The sequence below is a fragment of the Haliotis cracherodii genome, unplaced genomic scaffold (assembly GCF_022045235.1).
Source record: "Haliotis cracherodii isolate W230 unplaced genomic scaffold, xgHalCrac1.p SCAF_11, whole genome shotgun sequence".
In the NCBI taxonomy this organism is placed as follows: Eukaryota; Metazoa; Mollusca; class Gastropoda; order Lepetellida; family Haliotidae; genus Haliotis; species Haliotis cracherodii.
In genome coordinates this window covers 21,864,912-21,883,223 of record NW_027266266.1, presented here as the reverse complement: position 1 = coordinate 21,883,223, position 18,312 = coordinate 21,864,912, and the positions used below count along the sequence as shown (strand labels likewise).

Genomic DNA, 18,312 nt, shown 5'->3' with positions numbered 1-18,312 from the left:
CCTATATAGTATGTCTTCATTCACAACATTCATATATCCTTATAACTTATAACTTATAACTTTCTAAAAAAAACTGTTTAGCTGACATTCCTTACATCAGGTTGAAGTCATCAATTCTTAACTTTTTTACATTGAAATCTTTACATTTCTAGGGGCATTAATATCTTTAGTATTTGCTCATAAACCTCTCAAAAAATCAGTAAGGTACTTTTCATTTCTTCACTAGTATTGGCAGAAAGTTTGGTGAGCATTGCTCAAACAAACCAAATTTCATTGACCTCATGAAACAAACTGACACATATTCTTCTACTGGCAAGTTTAAAGTTCTTAATTCTATTGATAGCTCTTTCTCCACATGTATTATATGTTAGCAATCCGTCTAAGTCTGCAACATCAAGGATAAATTGCTACAAAACATGTTAAGGTTGTATTTGTTTTATACTGTGAATAGCACGTGGACTGTGCCTCAAAGGTTGATGGTTTCTGTGTCTTAATTTCTATACAGTCAATTATGGCTATTGAAGTAGGAAAATCTCTTACGTAATCAGCTGGCATCTGTTCTATTATGGCACTCTTGTGGGACCAGAAAGATAAATATGCAAATCTTAAATAAATATGATGCAACACTGTTGAACATGACACTTTCAGACTGAACTGACAATGGAAACCTACAAGCAATAACTTTCAAATGAAAACCATTTCACAGTCTACAGAGCACGAGGAATAATTGCGTCTGGAGCCAGAATTCCTTTATGTCTTTCCTTTTCTCAGTGTAGTGAACAGGGTTGGCATCTGTGGGAAACATACATGTAAGAAGCACTAGAAAGGTTGTAAACGATAACCAAGCATAATATCTAAACACATTCTTTATCTTTGACGTTCACAATATCTGGCGTGAATCGTTCTTTTGGTGCCTTGATGTTCAATCTCGGTTTTCCGTCTTTGTTTGTCCTCCTCCTCCCGCAGGCATCTTGATAGATCTGTCATCATTATCAAACAGGAATACACTGAAACAGCATTTCACATTCGTTAAAACATAAATAAATACACGTGAAGTGAATTGCTGATAAATTTCTAGATAAAACATCTATACTATTTTTTAATATATCCTTCAGTGTTATCTTTTGCCAAAACATTTTGATTATGTCCTGTTGATTTTATCCGTAATAATGATTAAAATTATTTCAATTAAATGTATACTGCTAAAGATGCTGAAATTATAAACATGTTTCTGAATAATTTCAGGTGGACAAATACAAGATACATGAAACTCCAGCAGATGAGTAAATCCATTCTATGAATGGCAGAAAATTATGTATGGTCAAAATATAGGTGCTCAGTTCATGTACGTTAGAAACTTTGACTACATCTTTGAAACTGTAACTGAATAAAGGTGAATGTGTTTTGCACTGATGGTATGATAATTATGTATTGCTTCTCTATGAATTAAAAAGTGAATTTTCAACATTTTTAGCAGGGCCTAAGCTCTTGTTTGACCAAAATATGACGGCATGTAAGACTTGTAAGTTTAGGTTGTCCACTGCATTACTATTACTGACACTCAAGACAAACAGTTCAATCAAGTACTATTGAATGTTCGACCCGTGATGATTCCGGGATAGAATAGGTCTTCAGCAACTCATGCTTGCCGTAAAAGGTGACTAACGGGATCGGGTGGTCAGGCTCGCTGACTTGGTTGATGCATGTCATCGATCCCAATTTGGTGGATCGATGCTCATGATATGAATCACTGGATTGTCTGGTCAAGACTCGATTATTTACAGACCGCCGTCATATAGCTGGAATATTGCTGAGTGCAGTGTTAAACAACAAACCAACCAACTAACTATTGAATGTTCACGCTGTTGTTTCTATATTGTTGAACGTATTCATTGTACATATTAATAGCATCAAAAGGAAGTTCACAGTAACATGACCAGTTTCCTGAGTCTGAGTGGAAATGGCACTTGTTGCAGCTGGTTCACACTGAGTAGAAGTACTGCAGAGAGACCCTCTTGAGTCGTGGACAGGCAGAATGTTGTGAGCTGGGACAGAGACCTCTACACTTGCAACAGTGGCATCTAACGCCTTATACTGAAATTCAAGAAAGAAAACAGATAGAGCCAGGGGGATGGTGTAAAGTTTCCGGGTGAATTGCTTGACACATTGGCTGTAATCAGAGACCATATACCAATATATTGCCTGTGCTTTATTTAATACTTACCACATGCATCTGCAAAGCTCTTATTTAAATGTCAAAATATCCTGGCAATCTACTATTCTTACGTAGTATTCCTCGTCTTCCTTGCCTTGAAGGGGATGCTTCCATCCACCGCAAGTTGGTCAGGGAATTCATCAGTGCCCCCCGTCTCTTCATAGAAATGCTGAAATATTCAAGGCGTGGTTGAACGAGAACTTCTTTCAGATACACTGAAAGATTTTGCATGAAAGAAAACCTTGACGATGACTACATTCCCTTGGATACATGTGTAGTTCGCGAGTTCATAGGCCAAGGCATGTTGGGAATTTTTATGACTTGAAACTATGTATGTATAACCATATTCACCTGAAGGTTTACAAAATTAATAATATTCTAGAAATCGAAGAACACTGTTGACAAATGTCCACTTAATTGTACCAGAATTTAGATAATGGGACAAGTTCGATCTGCACTGACCGAATTCATGTCTTTTATGTTTGTTTTCAATACGTCACCAACTGGTCCCGGACAACTCGCTTTTCCTGCTTCATTACCAGATATGCTACTAACTCAAAGCCCGATATTGGCACATACACGTTATTCAGGAATAATTTTGTTGTTTAGTCACAATCCTTGTTAATAACTGATACGAAATCTTAACTTGCTACTTGTTGTTATGCCCTTGTATAGAATAATTTATATGTTCAAAAGTGCGGGAAATCGTGCAAATTCTCACCTTCCAGCAGACGTTAGTTTCGTGGAAGATTGTGTTGACATTAAGCAGATAAGGAGGCCTGCCGCACGCCTTGATCCATCGCAAACAATTTTCTCACGACTGTTTTGGTTTGGGGAATGGAATAAATCGAACCCCAGCGATACACAACGGATATCTGGAGCCAGAGTTGCACAAACCGTGTGCACAGCGCTTCACCGGCATTGTTGATCCCGAAAAAAAAAGTCTGAAAAAAACGCAACGAGCGCTCGGCCTTCGGATTGGCTCAAACTGACGCATGCGCCAATTTTGATTCACAGACTGGATCGGTCTTTCACTATCCTGCCAATGAGAGCACACCTGGCAAGAGTTGAAAGTAAATGAAAGTTATCTCCCTTTCATATGTGACTAAAAACTTTGTCACACATTGTCAATCAGTGACATTCATGTACCTCTGCAGTCATATGTAGTATTCTCATCACCAGATGTTTTTCTTTGTTTGCTTGTTTGTTGCTTAACGCCGCACTCAGCAATATTCCAGATATATACCGGCGGTCTGTAAATAATCGAATCCGGACTAGGCAATCCAGTGATTGACATCATGAGCATCGATCCACACAATTTGGATACGATGACATGCATCAACCAAGTCAGCGAGCCTGACAACCCGATCCTGTTAGTCGCCTTTTACGACAAGCATACTCGCTTTCTACGGCAAGCATGGGTTGCTGAAGACCTATTCTACCCCGGATCTTCACGGGATCATCACCAGATGTGAATAGTGGACAAATATTACTTTTTTGATATTCAATAACTTCAATGATTTCAGGACAAGTGACTTGGGTTTTTGGGTTCAGTTGATCCTGAATTGTTTTCCTTTCATGTCACACTCATCTGAAGCGGCATGAGATGAAGGGCGCATATCTTTACAGAATATGGCCTGCCCACTCTTTGCAGGTTACTCGGTTTACCCTTGACCAATTATTGTCTCTGTTGTTTCTTATATAAATATCTTTTCTGTGATAACATTTTCTATTTTCTTAACTCTTGAGCATTACAGTCTAAAGACCTGAAACTCTGATCCATCATCTCTATGTACTCTTAAAGCCTTATAACTTTGGAATCTTTGGGGCTTCAAGCTCGGCTTGAATTCAGGGAGGAAATGCACGATAGGATATCTCACATCAGCCGTTTGTTAGTTAAGTAGAGATAAACCATAGTCACATCAACTGGTCTCAAATGAACTATTTCACCCTTATCTTGTGCAAATGATGCATTGAATATATCAATTAAGAGCTACTTATTATCTTCATTCAACACATACGTAAACCAGCATCTAGTATTGTCTTTTCATTTGGTTTTGGTACAACAGATACATCCTTTTCTGAAAACAACTGGTCCTCAACACACAATGTTGACCTGTTAGGATCATTTGTGTCCATGTTAAAAGTGAAATAGATTATGAAAAGATTGGATTCATCTCCAGTACCCACACCAACATCAGAAATAGGAGGATAATATGACGAAGAAGCAATCATCTAGTCCACTACACTGGCTCCATAATGTGTTACAAAGGTGAATTTCCCTTGCTTGTGATAGAGACTTACTTGACTGTCATTGAAAGATTTCAGATCATTGATATACATAAAGCTAAAGTTCTTCTTCTTCTTGGCCAAACTCCGTTGTTTTGATTTTGCCAGTCCGATCAGAAATTCCGATTAATGCGAATCAAGAAACACATCCGCAAGAGGAGGATCACAATTGATGTCCACAGGGATGCTTATATCATACCTGTATATCTAATTCCTACATTCCACAGAGATGTTAAAAATTCCATCATTTCACATATTGTTGTTCAGAGTTAGGTCCCTTGGGTACGCCGCAAACCTATTTAAACCCGATTATTTTTCTAGGTGTGTCAGCACCACACTCGTGCTCAAGTGGTAAACGTCTGATACCTGCATCACATCAAGGTTTCCTCCCACATTCGGCAGACACGCCCTGACAGAACTTTTAGCAACCCTAAACTGAACTCATCCACTCATTAAACTTTCAGTGACATTTGCTTTTATAGTTTTCATTTTCATTTCATTTCTACTGAACTGTTGAAGATAAAGACTATATCTATGATCAGTCCTGGTTGATGTCAAATGTCCCATAGAAAATTTGCCGTGTAGGATAGTGATGTACACAGTTGAAAAATAAAATGTCTAATATTTTGTTTGTGCATCCATAGCAGTCGAATCAAATATTCCTTTCTCTGGACCTGCTATAGGTATTTAGTTTGACACGACAGGTCTATAAAAGGGTTTGTGCACAATGTTACATCTGTAAAGTTAAGATTTAAATTCAAGATTTGATCAAATGTATTGCCTGTTGCCACGTGTGTGATGATTGCACTCCATTATCTGACAAATAATCACTGTCTGACGAATTCATGGACCAAGATATTAATATAACATATTTAAAAGTGGCTTTGATTGTTTGTTTATTTATTTGTTGTTCAACGACGCACTCAGCAATATTCAGCTATATGACGGCTGTCTGTAAATAATCAAGTCTGGACGAAACAATCCAGTGATTGACATCGTGAGCATCGATACACGCAATGGGATCGAAGACATGCATCAACCAAGTCAGCGAACCTGACCACCCGATCCCGTTATTCGCCTCTTACGACAAGCATAGTCGCCTTTTATGGAAAATGGGTTGCTGAAGAACTAATCCCTAAACAACAGGTTGATAACTTTGAAAAGGATGTAACTATTGAAGAAATTTCAAAAGCTGTAAGATCAATGAAAACAATAAAAGCCCGGGAATATATTGATACCCAATAGAAATCTTCATTTTTTTCTGGAACGACTTAGGCAAATGGATTCAGAGATATATCAAAGAAATTAACTTCAACAATGAATGGGGATATTATAACATGCAATCCTAAACCCTATATTCAAGGAAAGTATCATCGAAACCCGAATTCAAAACAAAAGTCTTCATCAACAGATTTTTTTATACTATTATGTCATCTTCCCAAGGTAAGGGAATGAACTTAAAAGTCCAGTTTTCACACTTGCCTATCTATGCTGGACTTTCTGGGCACTTACATTCGCTTCAAACAAAATGGCGGCGGCCAGTCAAGACGAGCTGATCAATAATCAAAATCTATATTGTGATAAAACGGGTTCAGTTTATTTTGAATCATGGGAACGACACTGATTGCATCGACGCTGGTCTTTCCGGTGTCTTGGAATTACAGCTGAATATCATTCCATAAAAACATTTGAATTGTTGTTGAACTTCGTAGCTCTCAGTGTAATTTAGTCATTAATAATTTTACGACGCTTCAGGGAATGATAACTCTCAATGATTGGATGTGGAATGTTTTATGAAGTCCATGCTGTCTGTAATGTTTACAGTCAAGTTCTGAGGTTGTATTCGTTTGGAAAACTTTACCTAACTCAAAATAAAAGCATATACCCCCACCTGGTGTCGTCGCTGATTTTTGTTTATCTATTCATATAATGTTCACCGCTATTTTGCTTTTACCCCAAATGTCATATGTTTCAGCACATTGGCGTTTATATGCGTTTTAAATTAGGAGCTAATTATCCTTATTGAGTGATTGAAGGGCATTGCAACATGAAGCAATTTTTCAGTTGCTAAAATACCAAGCTGTCAGTATGTTCATATATTGTAGCCACGAAGGACAAACGCCTGATACCTGTGTCCCCCGGAATATCGGCGGGGATCCTTCAGTCTCAGGGAAAGATCATCATATATTGATGTGAAGGTCTAATGCATCTCATGGTCGCTGTTTGACCCTGTTAAGAGACCCTTCGATGGCTCCGGCTCATAACTTATCTCTAGCAGCCTGTGTGTCATACAAGGTGGCTACATAGATCAGTGAATGCCCTTGAGTGTTAAGGTACCCAGTTAACGTTGCACATAATGCCTATAAGACAATAGAGCCTATGATCAATGGGACACGATTTCTTTTCACTGTCACGTGAAACGATCTGCATACTAGTTGTATTCTGAATTTACACCCGTGAGGGTTCCTTGTTAGAATCGGTCCGATGCAGCCTATGTTAGTCGTAGGAAGTGACCTGATGGAGCGGGTGGTCAGGCTTGGTCGATCGTAATCTGATGACGTGGCTCCTGGGTCACAATATGAGACTCCACTACACTGGCTCTGGCGTTTAACACACACACACACACACACACACACACACACACACACACACACACACACACACACACACCGTTAAACACACACACACACACAGTGTTTAATCCAAAAGAAGTGGTTGTGTCCTAAACATCCTAAACAATTCCTTCAGACAAAGAAGATACAAGATTAAAGAAGATACAGCCCCTCAATTTGCGTGACTTTTCAGGTGAAAAATTGATTTGCCTTTGTATGTGTTTGTGAAGGTTTATATGGGGGGAGGGCAGGGTGCAGGTTACGTTCTCGTTTTCGCGAACACCCGATTTCATCCCTGTTTGAAGTTTAGGATACCGTCAGAATCGTTTACTCGACTCTGATTTGAGCAGATATTTCTTGTGGCCATGAAAAGTGTTTTGTTATTTATATTTCAATTGTTAAAAATGTTGCCCTTCCCAATCGCGTTAGTGGCACTCACAGGGTCCTCCACACAGTCATGGCACTAAGTTTATTCACCAAGGGTTATACAGCCATTGGTACTTGCACGTTGGTATTGGCTACCTACATGACAATTGGTTTGTATCCATTTAGGTCTAGCAAAGATTTACAACCGCTATGCGAACACTTGATCGTCATAAAGATTCATAAACACATGCTTATGATATCGTATAATAGACTCTGGTTTCAGTGGAGATTTCTTCACTAAATGAAAGTTGTCGCTTACATTTAAGGGTAGCCAGACATTCTAGTTCGCCCGGGTATCCATTTTACAAATAGATGAACTGAGACGGTTAAGGTTCAAGAACACAACACGAAAAAACATCAAATTCGATGCCGTTTTCCAAGTGTCAAGGGCCACTGTCAACCATACCGCCCTCACGCGTTTGGTGTTGGAGAATATTAATAACATGACACTTAGTAAGTTGCACCTTTTATTTGGATCGCTTGAGTGGGTTTTACACGTGTGTCAGAATTGTTGCTTCTGCATGGTTGTACCTAGCCACCTGCAAAAGATAAGAGTTTGTTTGTATTGTAAAAATGACAACGTAATAACACACAAAAATGTCAATGCACACACCATCGTTGTTGTTTTTGTCAAGGTGAATATGACAACCAGACACGATAACATACAACTTTAAGGTAGGCATGTGGACAATATAAGGATTATTATCAGGGTATCATTATTATGTGGTACTCGAGAGCCCTTTCATCGTTATTTCGTTAAAGCTGCAATAATATTATCATGCAATGTGCTACACATCCGTAAAGAGTAAGTCCAGCGCTTGACCGCTGCATAGTCAACTTGCAAGGTCCAACAATTATCCAAGTGTCAGGATTTTACAAGCGTAAGTGATGATGCAACCATGTTTCACAAAAGCCTGTACACTGACCCTGATTTTTTACTTCTTGTCTGTTGCTTATCACATCACTCGGTACTATTCTAGATATATAACAAGGGCGTGAAAATATTCGTGTCTCGACCAGACAACCTAGAGATCGATGAGCAACGATCCACGACGTCAGAGCATGATGACACACAATCAACCAAGTCACCGAACCTGACCAATCGATCCACTTGGTCGCCTCTTACGACCAGCATAGTCTGCTAGAGACCTATCATAACATTGAATCCACTTACTTTAATAATAAATGCATGGACAGTATTTGACAAAGTGTAACAATAAACGATTTTGTGGTTATTTTTCTTGTCTCATGACAACCTTTGACCTCACATCATGTGGCAAAAGAATTCCCCAGGTGAAGTGCAGGATATTCTTCAGTGCCATATTCAACAGATGTATAAGAGGGATCGGGTGGTCAGGCGCGCTGAGTCGGTTGATGCATGTCATCGTATCTAAATTGCGTGGATCGATGCTCATGATATCAATCCCTGGATTGTCTGGTCCAGACTCGATTACAAACAGACTGTAGTCATATAGCTGGAATATTTCTAAGTGCGGCGTTAAACAACAAACAAACAAACAAAACATATGTATTTCACAACGATCTGAACGTAGACATTGACCTTTACCATAATTGCAACTGACAAGTTCATTACATAAGGTGACCTTAATCGTTGTACCCAGGGACAATCATGCGACCATGAAAGATTAACATCTTAGGTCGGCATCTTAGTGTAGTAGGCTGTAGCAAAATCACCGGGGCCGCAGCAGTCAAATTCCAACAAAAGTTTAAAGTAGTCTCGTTTCACGCGGCTGCAAATTATGGCTCAAACATAGATATGCATGCCCGATGATTAACGCCGCATCGAGGTGACCTCCGGTGGACACCCGTGATTGACAACCAAGTCCGCGAGCCTGACTACCGATCCATTTAGTCGTTTTTCACAACAAATACATGTTACTGGGGTCCTTTGCTTTTACCTTAGATCCCGACGGGTCGAAATGTATGAGAAATTATATCCCTTGATGTCAATGTCCTCATCATGACAATCATCAATTATTGTACCCTCATCATCGTCACTTACTTTAATGAACATTGCATTTGTGCAGGTGGTAGCACAAAAGAACGGGCCGAGTATAGTTCAGTCGTTAAATATCATATTATCTACTTACGATAAAATCTCCACCTATTTCGTCTTGATCCTGACCGTCTGTTCCATGTCGACGCTCCTGACCATCTGTTCCATGTCGACGCTCCTGACCATCTGTTCCATGTCGACGCTCCTGACCATCTGTTCCATGTCGACGCTCCTGACCACCTGTTCCATGTCGACGGTCCTGACCATCTGTTCCATGTCGTCGAACCTGACCATCTGTTCCATGTCGTCGAACCTGATCCAGACCATCTGTTCCATGTCGTCCACGCAGTAGCTGCAATAGACAAGGTTTGTTGTTCAACGCCGCAACCATCAATATCATTCCCGTCTGGACCAGACAATTCAGTGATTGACATGATGAGCACAGATACAATCAATTTTAATGCGATTCGTTGACAGGCAATTAACTATGTCATACATTACCCATCCTGACCACCGATTCATTTAGTCGTCGCTTACGTAAAGCACAGGTTGCTGGGGATCCAAGGGTTTGATTCTAAATGTCTTTGTACAGATACGTAATTGTTGTTCATTATACTCAGAATGTCATACACTCATACACATACACATTTTCTTGCCGACAATCGCGACATGACCTTGCATGGTCGAAGATGCAACCTTCATAAATCGCGTTCACATTGTGATGTCCGTTACAACCCCGTATTTTCTTGAGTTTTTTAAAACTATTTAAAAGTTGTTATCGCTATTGTTCTATCTATACACGGATCTCACATAATGTTATTACTACAAATGCAGGTAGAAACAGCCCGGGAGCCGTTCAATATGTGTTTCAACAGTTGCCGACATTTTGATAAGGTGCAAGCATGCGCTAGATTTCTAGGTCTGTTTTTGTAGATGTTTTCCTCTGCTGTATAGATTAATCTCCCTGACACCAATGAAATAGGTAGTCCATGGTGGAAAGCACACGGACAGTTCTCGCCTCGTTGGTTATTGGTTTATCATCAACACGTTTATACAATGTGTCTTAGTTGCATTAAACATGGTACATGTTTTACTTATCACTTATCACAAAGGCTTTTTCTGCATACCTGGACAGGTACAAATCTGACAATCGACTGTTCTCGTCTCAACTAATGTCAAGTCAGCCGGGCAACAGTTGGAACTGGTACAAGCCCGGGTCCTCATCTGCGTATTTGTCCCCGGCCCACAGGACGTTGAGCAAGCGCTATTATCAGCCCATTCGGACCACATGCTGATAACTGCAAAGGAGATCAAGGTCGTAATGAAATCACACATCGATGTAGTGTATGAAAATAGAAAGCAATAGAGGGTTCACGCACTGAGAATAGGAATATGTGTTCGGTTGATGACACATGTTCTGTCGATGACTTGGAGGCAGTCTGTATTCTAGTTCTGTAGTCGATATTGTAGATCAAGATTTCATCATGACATCTAACATTTAAGAAAAGAACAGAAACAGAAATGTCACGCAGATAATATAAGACTTTATGCCTTTCTTGCAATGGAATGGGAAGTGTCGTGAGTCCATATTTTTCGTCAGAAACAAACTAAAAGTCATGTTCTTTCTGCTTTGTGCGTTAGCAATCATTACGAAACTTTGCAGTCACCTGCGAGACGTATTTCCTTTAATACAGTGGGTGGGTATCAAGAATGGCATTAATAAGGTATATTTGCAATTGTGTGCCCAAATGGTCAGTTATACACATATCATTGATGTTTGCCTCAGCGTTTCAGTTTTTTCAAGGACACCACAGCAGAAATTTCCCATTCTGACACTTCTTAATAATTCTTGTTCACGACTTTGCAGTACAACTGAGTTGTCTACACCATTAATAAAGTATATTTGCGATTGTGTGCCTAAATGGTCATTCATATAGATATCTTTGATGTTTGCCTCAGTTCTTTAGTTTGATTTTGTCAAGGAAAACACAGTAGAAATGTATTATCTCCTCTCACTTAACAAGGGTGTTATGTTCGTTTTTGTTTAGAAACAAACTAAATAGGAAGTTTTGTCCACTTTGTACATTTGTCCTATAATTCGACATGTTGGAATAATTTACATTACAAACTATACATGATTTTCCTTTATTTTTTATTATAAAGGATTTTGTACTTACCTGGACAGGTACAAATCTGACAATCGACTGTTCTCGTCTCAACTAATGTCAAGTCAGCCGGGCAACAGTTGGAATTGGTACAAGCCCGGGTCCTCATCTGCGTATTTGTCCCCGGCCCACAGGACGTTGAGCAAGCGCTATTATCAGCCCATTCGGACCACATGCTGATAACTGCAAAGGAGATCAAGGTCGTAATGAAATCACACATCGATGTAGTGTATGAAAATAGAAAGCAATAGAGGGTTCACGCACTGAGAATAGGAATATGTGTTCGGTTGATGACACATGTTCTGTCGATGACTTGGAGGCAGTCTGTATTCTAGTTCTGTAGTCGATATTGTAGATCAAGATTTCATCATGACATCTAACATTTAAGAAAAGAACAGAAACAGAAATGTCACGCAGATAATATAAGACTTTATGCCTTTCTTGCAATGGAATGGGAAGTGTCGTGAGTCCATATTTTTCGTCAGAAACAAACTAAAAGTCATGTTCTTTCTGCTTTGTGCGTTAGCAATCATTACGAAACTTTGCAGTCACCTGCGAGACGTATTTCCTTTAATACAGTGGGTGGGTATCAAGAATGGCATTAATAAGGTATATTTGCAATTGTGTGCCCAAATGGTCAGTTATACACATATCATTGATGTTTGCCTCAGCGTTTCAGTTTTTTCAAGGACACCACAGCAGAAATTTCCCATTCTGACACTTCTTAATAATTCTTGTTCACGACTTTGCAGTACAACTGAGTTGTCTACACCATTAATAAAGTATATTTGCGATTGTGTGCCTAAATGGTCATTCATATAGATATCGTTGATGTTTGCCTCAGTTCTTTAGTTTGATTTTGTCAAGGAAAACACAGTAGAAATGTATTATCTCCTCTCACTTAACAAGGGTGTTATGTACGTTTTTGTTTAGAAACAAACTAAATAGGAAGTTTTGTCCACTTTGTACATTTGTCCTATAATTCGACATGTTGGAATAATTTACATTACAAACTATACATGATTTTCCTTTATTTTTTATTATAAAGGATTTTGTACTTACCTGGACAGGTACAAATCTGACAATCGACTGTTCTCGTCTCAACTAATGTCAAGTCAGCCGGGCAACAGTTGGAATTGGTACAAGCCCGGGTCCTCATCTGCGTATTTGTCCCCGGCCCACAGGACGTTGAGCAAGCGCTATTATCAGCCCATTCGGACCACATGCTGATAACTGCAAAGGAGATCAAGGTCGTAATGAAATCACACATCGATGTAGTGTATGAAAATAGAAAGCAATAGAGGGTTCACGCACTGAGAATAGGAATATGTGTTCGGTTGATGACACATGTTCTGTCGATGACTTGGAGGCAGTCTGTATTCTAGTTCTGTAGTCGATATTGTAGATCAAGATTTCATCATGACATCTAACATTTAAGAAAAGAACAGAAACAGAAATGTCACGCAGATAATATAAGACTTTATGCCTTTCTTGCAATGGAATGGGAAGTGTCGTGAGTCCATATTTTTCGTCAGAAACAAACTAAAAGTCATGTTCTTTCTGCTTTGTGCGTTAGCAATCATTACGAAACTTTGCAGTCACCTGCGAGACGTATTTCCTTTAATACAGTGGGTGGGTATCAAGAATGGCATTAATAAGGTATATTTGCAATTGTGTGCCCAAATGGTCAGTTATACACATATCATTGATGTTTGCCTCAGCGTTTCAGTTTTTTCAAGGACACCACAGCAGAAATTTCCCATTCTGACACTTCTTAATAATTCTTGTTCACGACTTTGCAGTACAACTGAGTTGTCTACACCATTAATAAAGTATATTTGCGATTGTGTGCCTAAATGGTCATTCATATAGATATCGTTGATGTTTGCCTCAGTTCTTTAGTTTGATTTTGTCAAGGAAAACACAGTAGAAATGTATTATCTCCTCTCACTTAACAAGGGTGTTATGTACGTTTTTGTTTAGAAACAAACTAAATAGGAAGTTTTGTCCACTTTGTACATTTGTCCTATAATTCGACATGTTGGAATAATTTACATTACAAACTATACATGATTTTCCTTTATTTTTTATTATAAAGGATTTTGTACTTACCTGGACAGGTACAAATCTGACAATCGACTGTTCTCGTCTCAACTAATGTCAAGTCAGCCGGGCAACAGTTGGAATTGGTACAAGCCCGGGTCCTCATCTGCGTATTTGTCCCCGGCCCACAGGACGTTGAGCAAGCGCTATTATCAGCCCATTCGGACCACATGCTGATAACTGCAAAGGAGATCAAGGTCGTAATGAAATCACACATCGATGTAGTGTATGAAAATAGAAAGCAATAGAGGGTTCACGCACTGAGAATAGGAATATGTGTTCGGTTGATGACACATGTTCTGTCGATGACTTGGAGGCAGTCTGTATTCTAGTTCTGTAGTCGATATTGTAGATCAAGATTTCATCATGACATCTAACATTTAAGAAAAGAACAGAAACAGAAATGTCACGCAGATAATATAAGACTTTATGCCTTTCTTGCAATGGAATGGGAAGTGTCGTGAGTCCATATTTTTCGTCAGAAACAAACTAAAAGTCATGTTCTTTCTGCTTTGTGCGTTAGCAATCATTACGAAACTTTGCAGTCACCTGCGAGACGTATTTCCTTTAATACAGTGGGTGGGTATCAAGAATGGCATTAATAAGGTATATTTGCAAGTGTGTGCCCAAATGGTCAGTTATACACATATCATTGATGTTTGCCTCAGCGTTTCAGTTTTTTCAAGGACACCACAGCAGAAATTTCCCATTCTGACACTTCTTAATAATTCTTGTTCACGACTTTGCAGTACAACTGAGTTGTCTACACCATTAATAAAGTATATTTGCGATTGTGTGCCTAAATGGTCATTCATATAGATATCGTTGATTTTTGCCTCAGTTCTTTAGTTTGATTTTGTCAAGGAAAACACAGTAGAAATGTATTATCTCCTCTCACTTAACAAGGGTGTTATGTACGTTTTTGTTTAGAAACAAACTAAATAGGAAGTTTTGTCCACTTTGTACATTTGTCCTATAATTCGACATGTTGGAATAATTTACATTACAAACTATACATGATTTTCCTTTATTTTTTATTATAAAGGATTTTGTACTTACCTGGACAGGTACAAATCTGACAATCGACTGTTCTCGTCTCAACTAATGTCAAGTCAGCCGGGCAACAGTTGGAATTGGTACAAGCCCGGGTCCTCATCTGCGTATTTGTCCCCGGCCCACAGGACGTTGAGCAAGCGCTATTATCAGCCCATTCGGACCACATGCTGATAACTGCAAAGGAGATCAAGGTCGTAATGAAATCACACATCGATGTAGTGTATGAAAATAGAAAGCAATAGAGGGTTCACGCACTGAGAATAGGAATATGTGTTCGGTTGATGACACATGTTCTGTCGATGACTTGGAGGCAGTCTGTATTCTAGTTCTGTAGTCGATATTGTAGATCAAGATTTCATCATGACATCTAACGTTTAAGAAAAGAACAGAAACAGAAATGTCACGCAGATAATATAAGACTTTATGCCTTTCTTGCAATGGAATGGGAAGTGTCGTGAGTCCATATTTTTCGTCAGAAACAAACTAAAAGTCATGTTCTTTCTGCTTTGTGCGTTAGCAATCATTACGAAACTTTGCAGTCACCTGCGAGACGTATTTCCTTTAATACAGTGGGTGGGTGTCAAGAATGGCATTAATAAGGTATATTTGCAATTGTGTGCCCAAATGGTCAGTTATACACATATCATTGATGTTTGCCTCAGCGTTTCATTTTTTCAAGGACACCACAGCAGAAATTTCCCATTCTGACACTTCTTAATAATTCTTGTTCACGACTTTGCAGTACAACTGAGTTGTCTACACCATTAATAAAGTATATTTGCGATTGTGTGCCTAAATGGTCATTCATATAGATATCTTTGATGTTTGCCTCAGTTCTTTAGTTTGATTTTGTCAAGGAAAACACAGTAGAAATGAATTATTTCCTCTCACTTAACAAGGGTGTTATGTTCGTTTTTGTTTAGAAACAAACTAAATAGGAAGTTTTGTCCACTTTGTACATTTGTCCTATAATTCGACATGTTGGAATAATTTACATTACAAACTATACATGATTTTCCTTTATTTTTTATTATAAAGGAATTTGTACTTACCTGGACAGGTACAAATCTGACAATCGACTGTTCTCGTCTCAACTAATGTCAAGTCAGCCGGGCAACAGTTGGAATTGGTACAAGCCCGGGTCCTCATCTGCGTATTTGTCCCCGGCCCACAGGACGTTGAGCAAGCGCTATTATCAGCCCATTCGGACCACATGCTGATAACTGCAAAGGAGATCAAGGTCGTAATGAAATCACACATCGATGTAGTGTATGAAAATAGAAAGCAATAGAGGGTTCACGCACTGAGAATAGGAATATGTGTTCGGTTGATGACACATGTTCTGTCGATGACTTGGAGGCAGTCTGTATTCTAGTTCTGTAGTCGATATTGTAGATCAAGATTTCATCATGACATCTAACATTTAAGAAAAGAACAGAAACAGAAATGTCACGCAGATAATATAAGACTTTATGCCTTTCTTGCAATGGAATGGGAAGTGTCGTGAGTCCATATTTTTCGTCAGAAACAAACTAAAAGTCATGTTCTTTCTGCTTTGTGCGTTAGCAATCATTACGAAACTTTGCAGTCACCTGCGAGACGTATTTCCTTTAATACAGTGGGTGGGTGTCAAGAATGGCATTAATAAGGCATATTTGCAATTGTGTGCCCAAATGGTCAGTTATACACATATCATTGATGTTTGCCTCAGCGTTTCAGTTTTTTCAAGGACACCACAGCAGAAATTTCCCATTCTGACACTTCTTAATAATTCTTGTTCACGACTTTGCAGTACAACTGAGTTGTCTACACCATTAATAAAGTATATTTGCGATTGTGTGCCTAAATGGTCATTCATATAGATATCTTTGATGTTTGCCTCAGTTCTTTAGTTTGATTTTGTCAAGGAAAACACAGTAGAAATGTATTATTTCCTCTCACTTAACAAGGGTGTTATGTTCGTTTTTGTTTTGAAACAAACTAAATAGGAAGTTTTGTCCACTTTGTACATTTGTCCTATAATTCGACATGTTGGAATAATTTACATTACAAACTATACATGATTTTCCTTTATTTTTTATTATAAAGGAATTTGTACTTACCTGGACAGGTACAAATCTGACAATCGACTGATCTCGTCTCAACTAATGTCAAGTCAGCCGGGCAACAGTTGGAATTGGTACAAGCCCGGGTCCTCATCTGCGTATTTGTCCCCGGCCCACAGGACGTTGAGCAAGCGCTATTATCAGCCCATTCGGACCACATGCTGATAACTGCAAAGGAGATCAAGGTCGTAATGAAATCACACATCGATGTAGTGTATGAAAATAGAAAGCAATAGAGGGTTCACGCACTGAGAATAGGAATATGTGTTCGGTTGATGACACATGTTCTGTCGATGACTTGGAGGCAGTCTGTATTCTAGTTCTGTAGTCGATATTGTAGATCAAGATTTCATCATGACATCTAACATTTAAGAAAAGAACAGAAACAGAAATGTCACGCAGATAATATAAGACTTTATGCCTTTCTTGCAATGGAATGGGAAGTGTCGTGAGTCCATATTTTTCGTCAGAAACAAACTAAAAGTCATGTTCTTTCTGCTTTGTGCGTTAGCAATCATTACGAAACTTTGCAGTCACCTGCGAGACGTATTTCCTTTAATACAGTGGGTGGGTGTCAAGAATGGCATTAATAAGGTATATTTGCAATTGTGTGCCCAAATGGTCAGTTATACACATATCATTGATGTTTGCCTCAGCGTTTCAGTTTTTCAAGGACACCACAGCAGAAATTTCCCATTCTGACACTTCTTAATAATTCTTGTTCACGACTTTGCAGTACAACTGAGTTGTCTACACCATTAATAAAGTATATTTGCGATTGTGTGCCTAAATGGTCATTCATATAGATATCTTTGATGTTTGCCTCAGTTCTTTAGTTTGATTTTGTCAAGGAAAACACAGTAGAAATGTATTATTTCCTCTCACTTAACAAGGGTGTTATGTACGTTTTTGTTTAGAAACAAACTAAATAGGAAGTTTTGTCCACTTTGTACATTTGTCCTATAATTCGACATGTTGGAATAATTTACATTACAAACTATACATGATTTTCCTTTATTTTTTATTATAAAGGAATTTGTACTTACCTGGACAGGTACAAATCTGACAATCGACTGTTCTCGTCTCAACTAATGTCAAGTCAGCCGGGCAACAGTTGGAATTGGTACAAGCCCGGGTCCTCATCTGCGTATTTGTCCCCGGCCCACAGGACGTTGAGCAAGCGCTATTATCAGCCCATTCGGACCACATGCTGATAACTGCAAAGGAGATCAAGGTCGTAATGAAATCACACATCGATGTAGTGTATGAAAATAGAAAGCAATAGAGGGTTCACGCACTGAGAATAGGAATATGTGTTCGGTTG

At 38.9% G+C, this 18,312-nt stretch overlaps 1 protein-coding gene across 1 annotated transcript in view; it reads right to left on the bottom strand.

Moving 5' to 3' along the window:
- Window positions 1–922: 922 nt before the first annotated feature.
- LOC139454942 (A disintegrin and metalloproteinase with thrombospondin motifs adt-1-like) overlaps window positions 923–18,312 on the bottom strand; it is a 30,990-nt gene continuing 13,600 nt past the window's right edge. The window contains exons 7-17 of the mRNA XM_071236539.1: window positions 18,035–18,205; window positions 16,986–17,156; window positions 15,936–16,106; window positions 14,887–15,057; window positions 13,837–14,007; window positions 12,787–12,957; window positions 11,737–11,907; window positions 10,668–10,857; window positions 9,689–9,911; window positions 2,287–2,384; window positions 923–1,007 (exon numbers count right to left, since the gene is read on the bottom strand). Of these exons, the coding sequence (XP_071092640.1) occupies window positions 923–1,007; window positions 2,287–2,384; window positions 9,689–9,911; window positions 10,668–10,857; window positions 11,737–11,907; window positions 12,787–12,957; window positions 13,837–14,007; window positions 14,887–15,057; window positions 15,936–16,106; window positions 16,986–17,156; window positions 18,035–18,205 (1,793 nt within the window). The remainder of the gene's footprint in view (window positions 1,008–2,286; window positions 2,385–9,688; window positions 9,912–10,667; window positions 10,858–11,736; window positions 11,908–12,786; window positions 12,958–13,836; window positions 14,008–14,886; window positions 15,058–15,935; window positions 16,107–16,985; window positions 17,157–18,034; window positions 18,206–18,312) is intronic.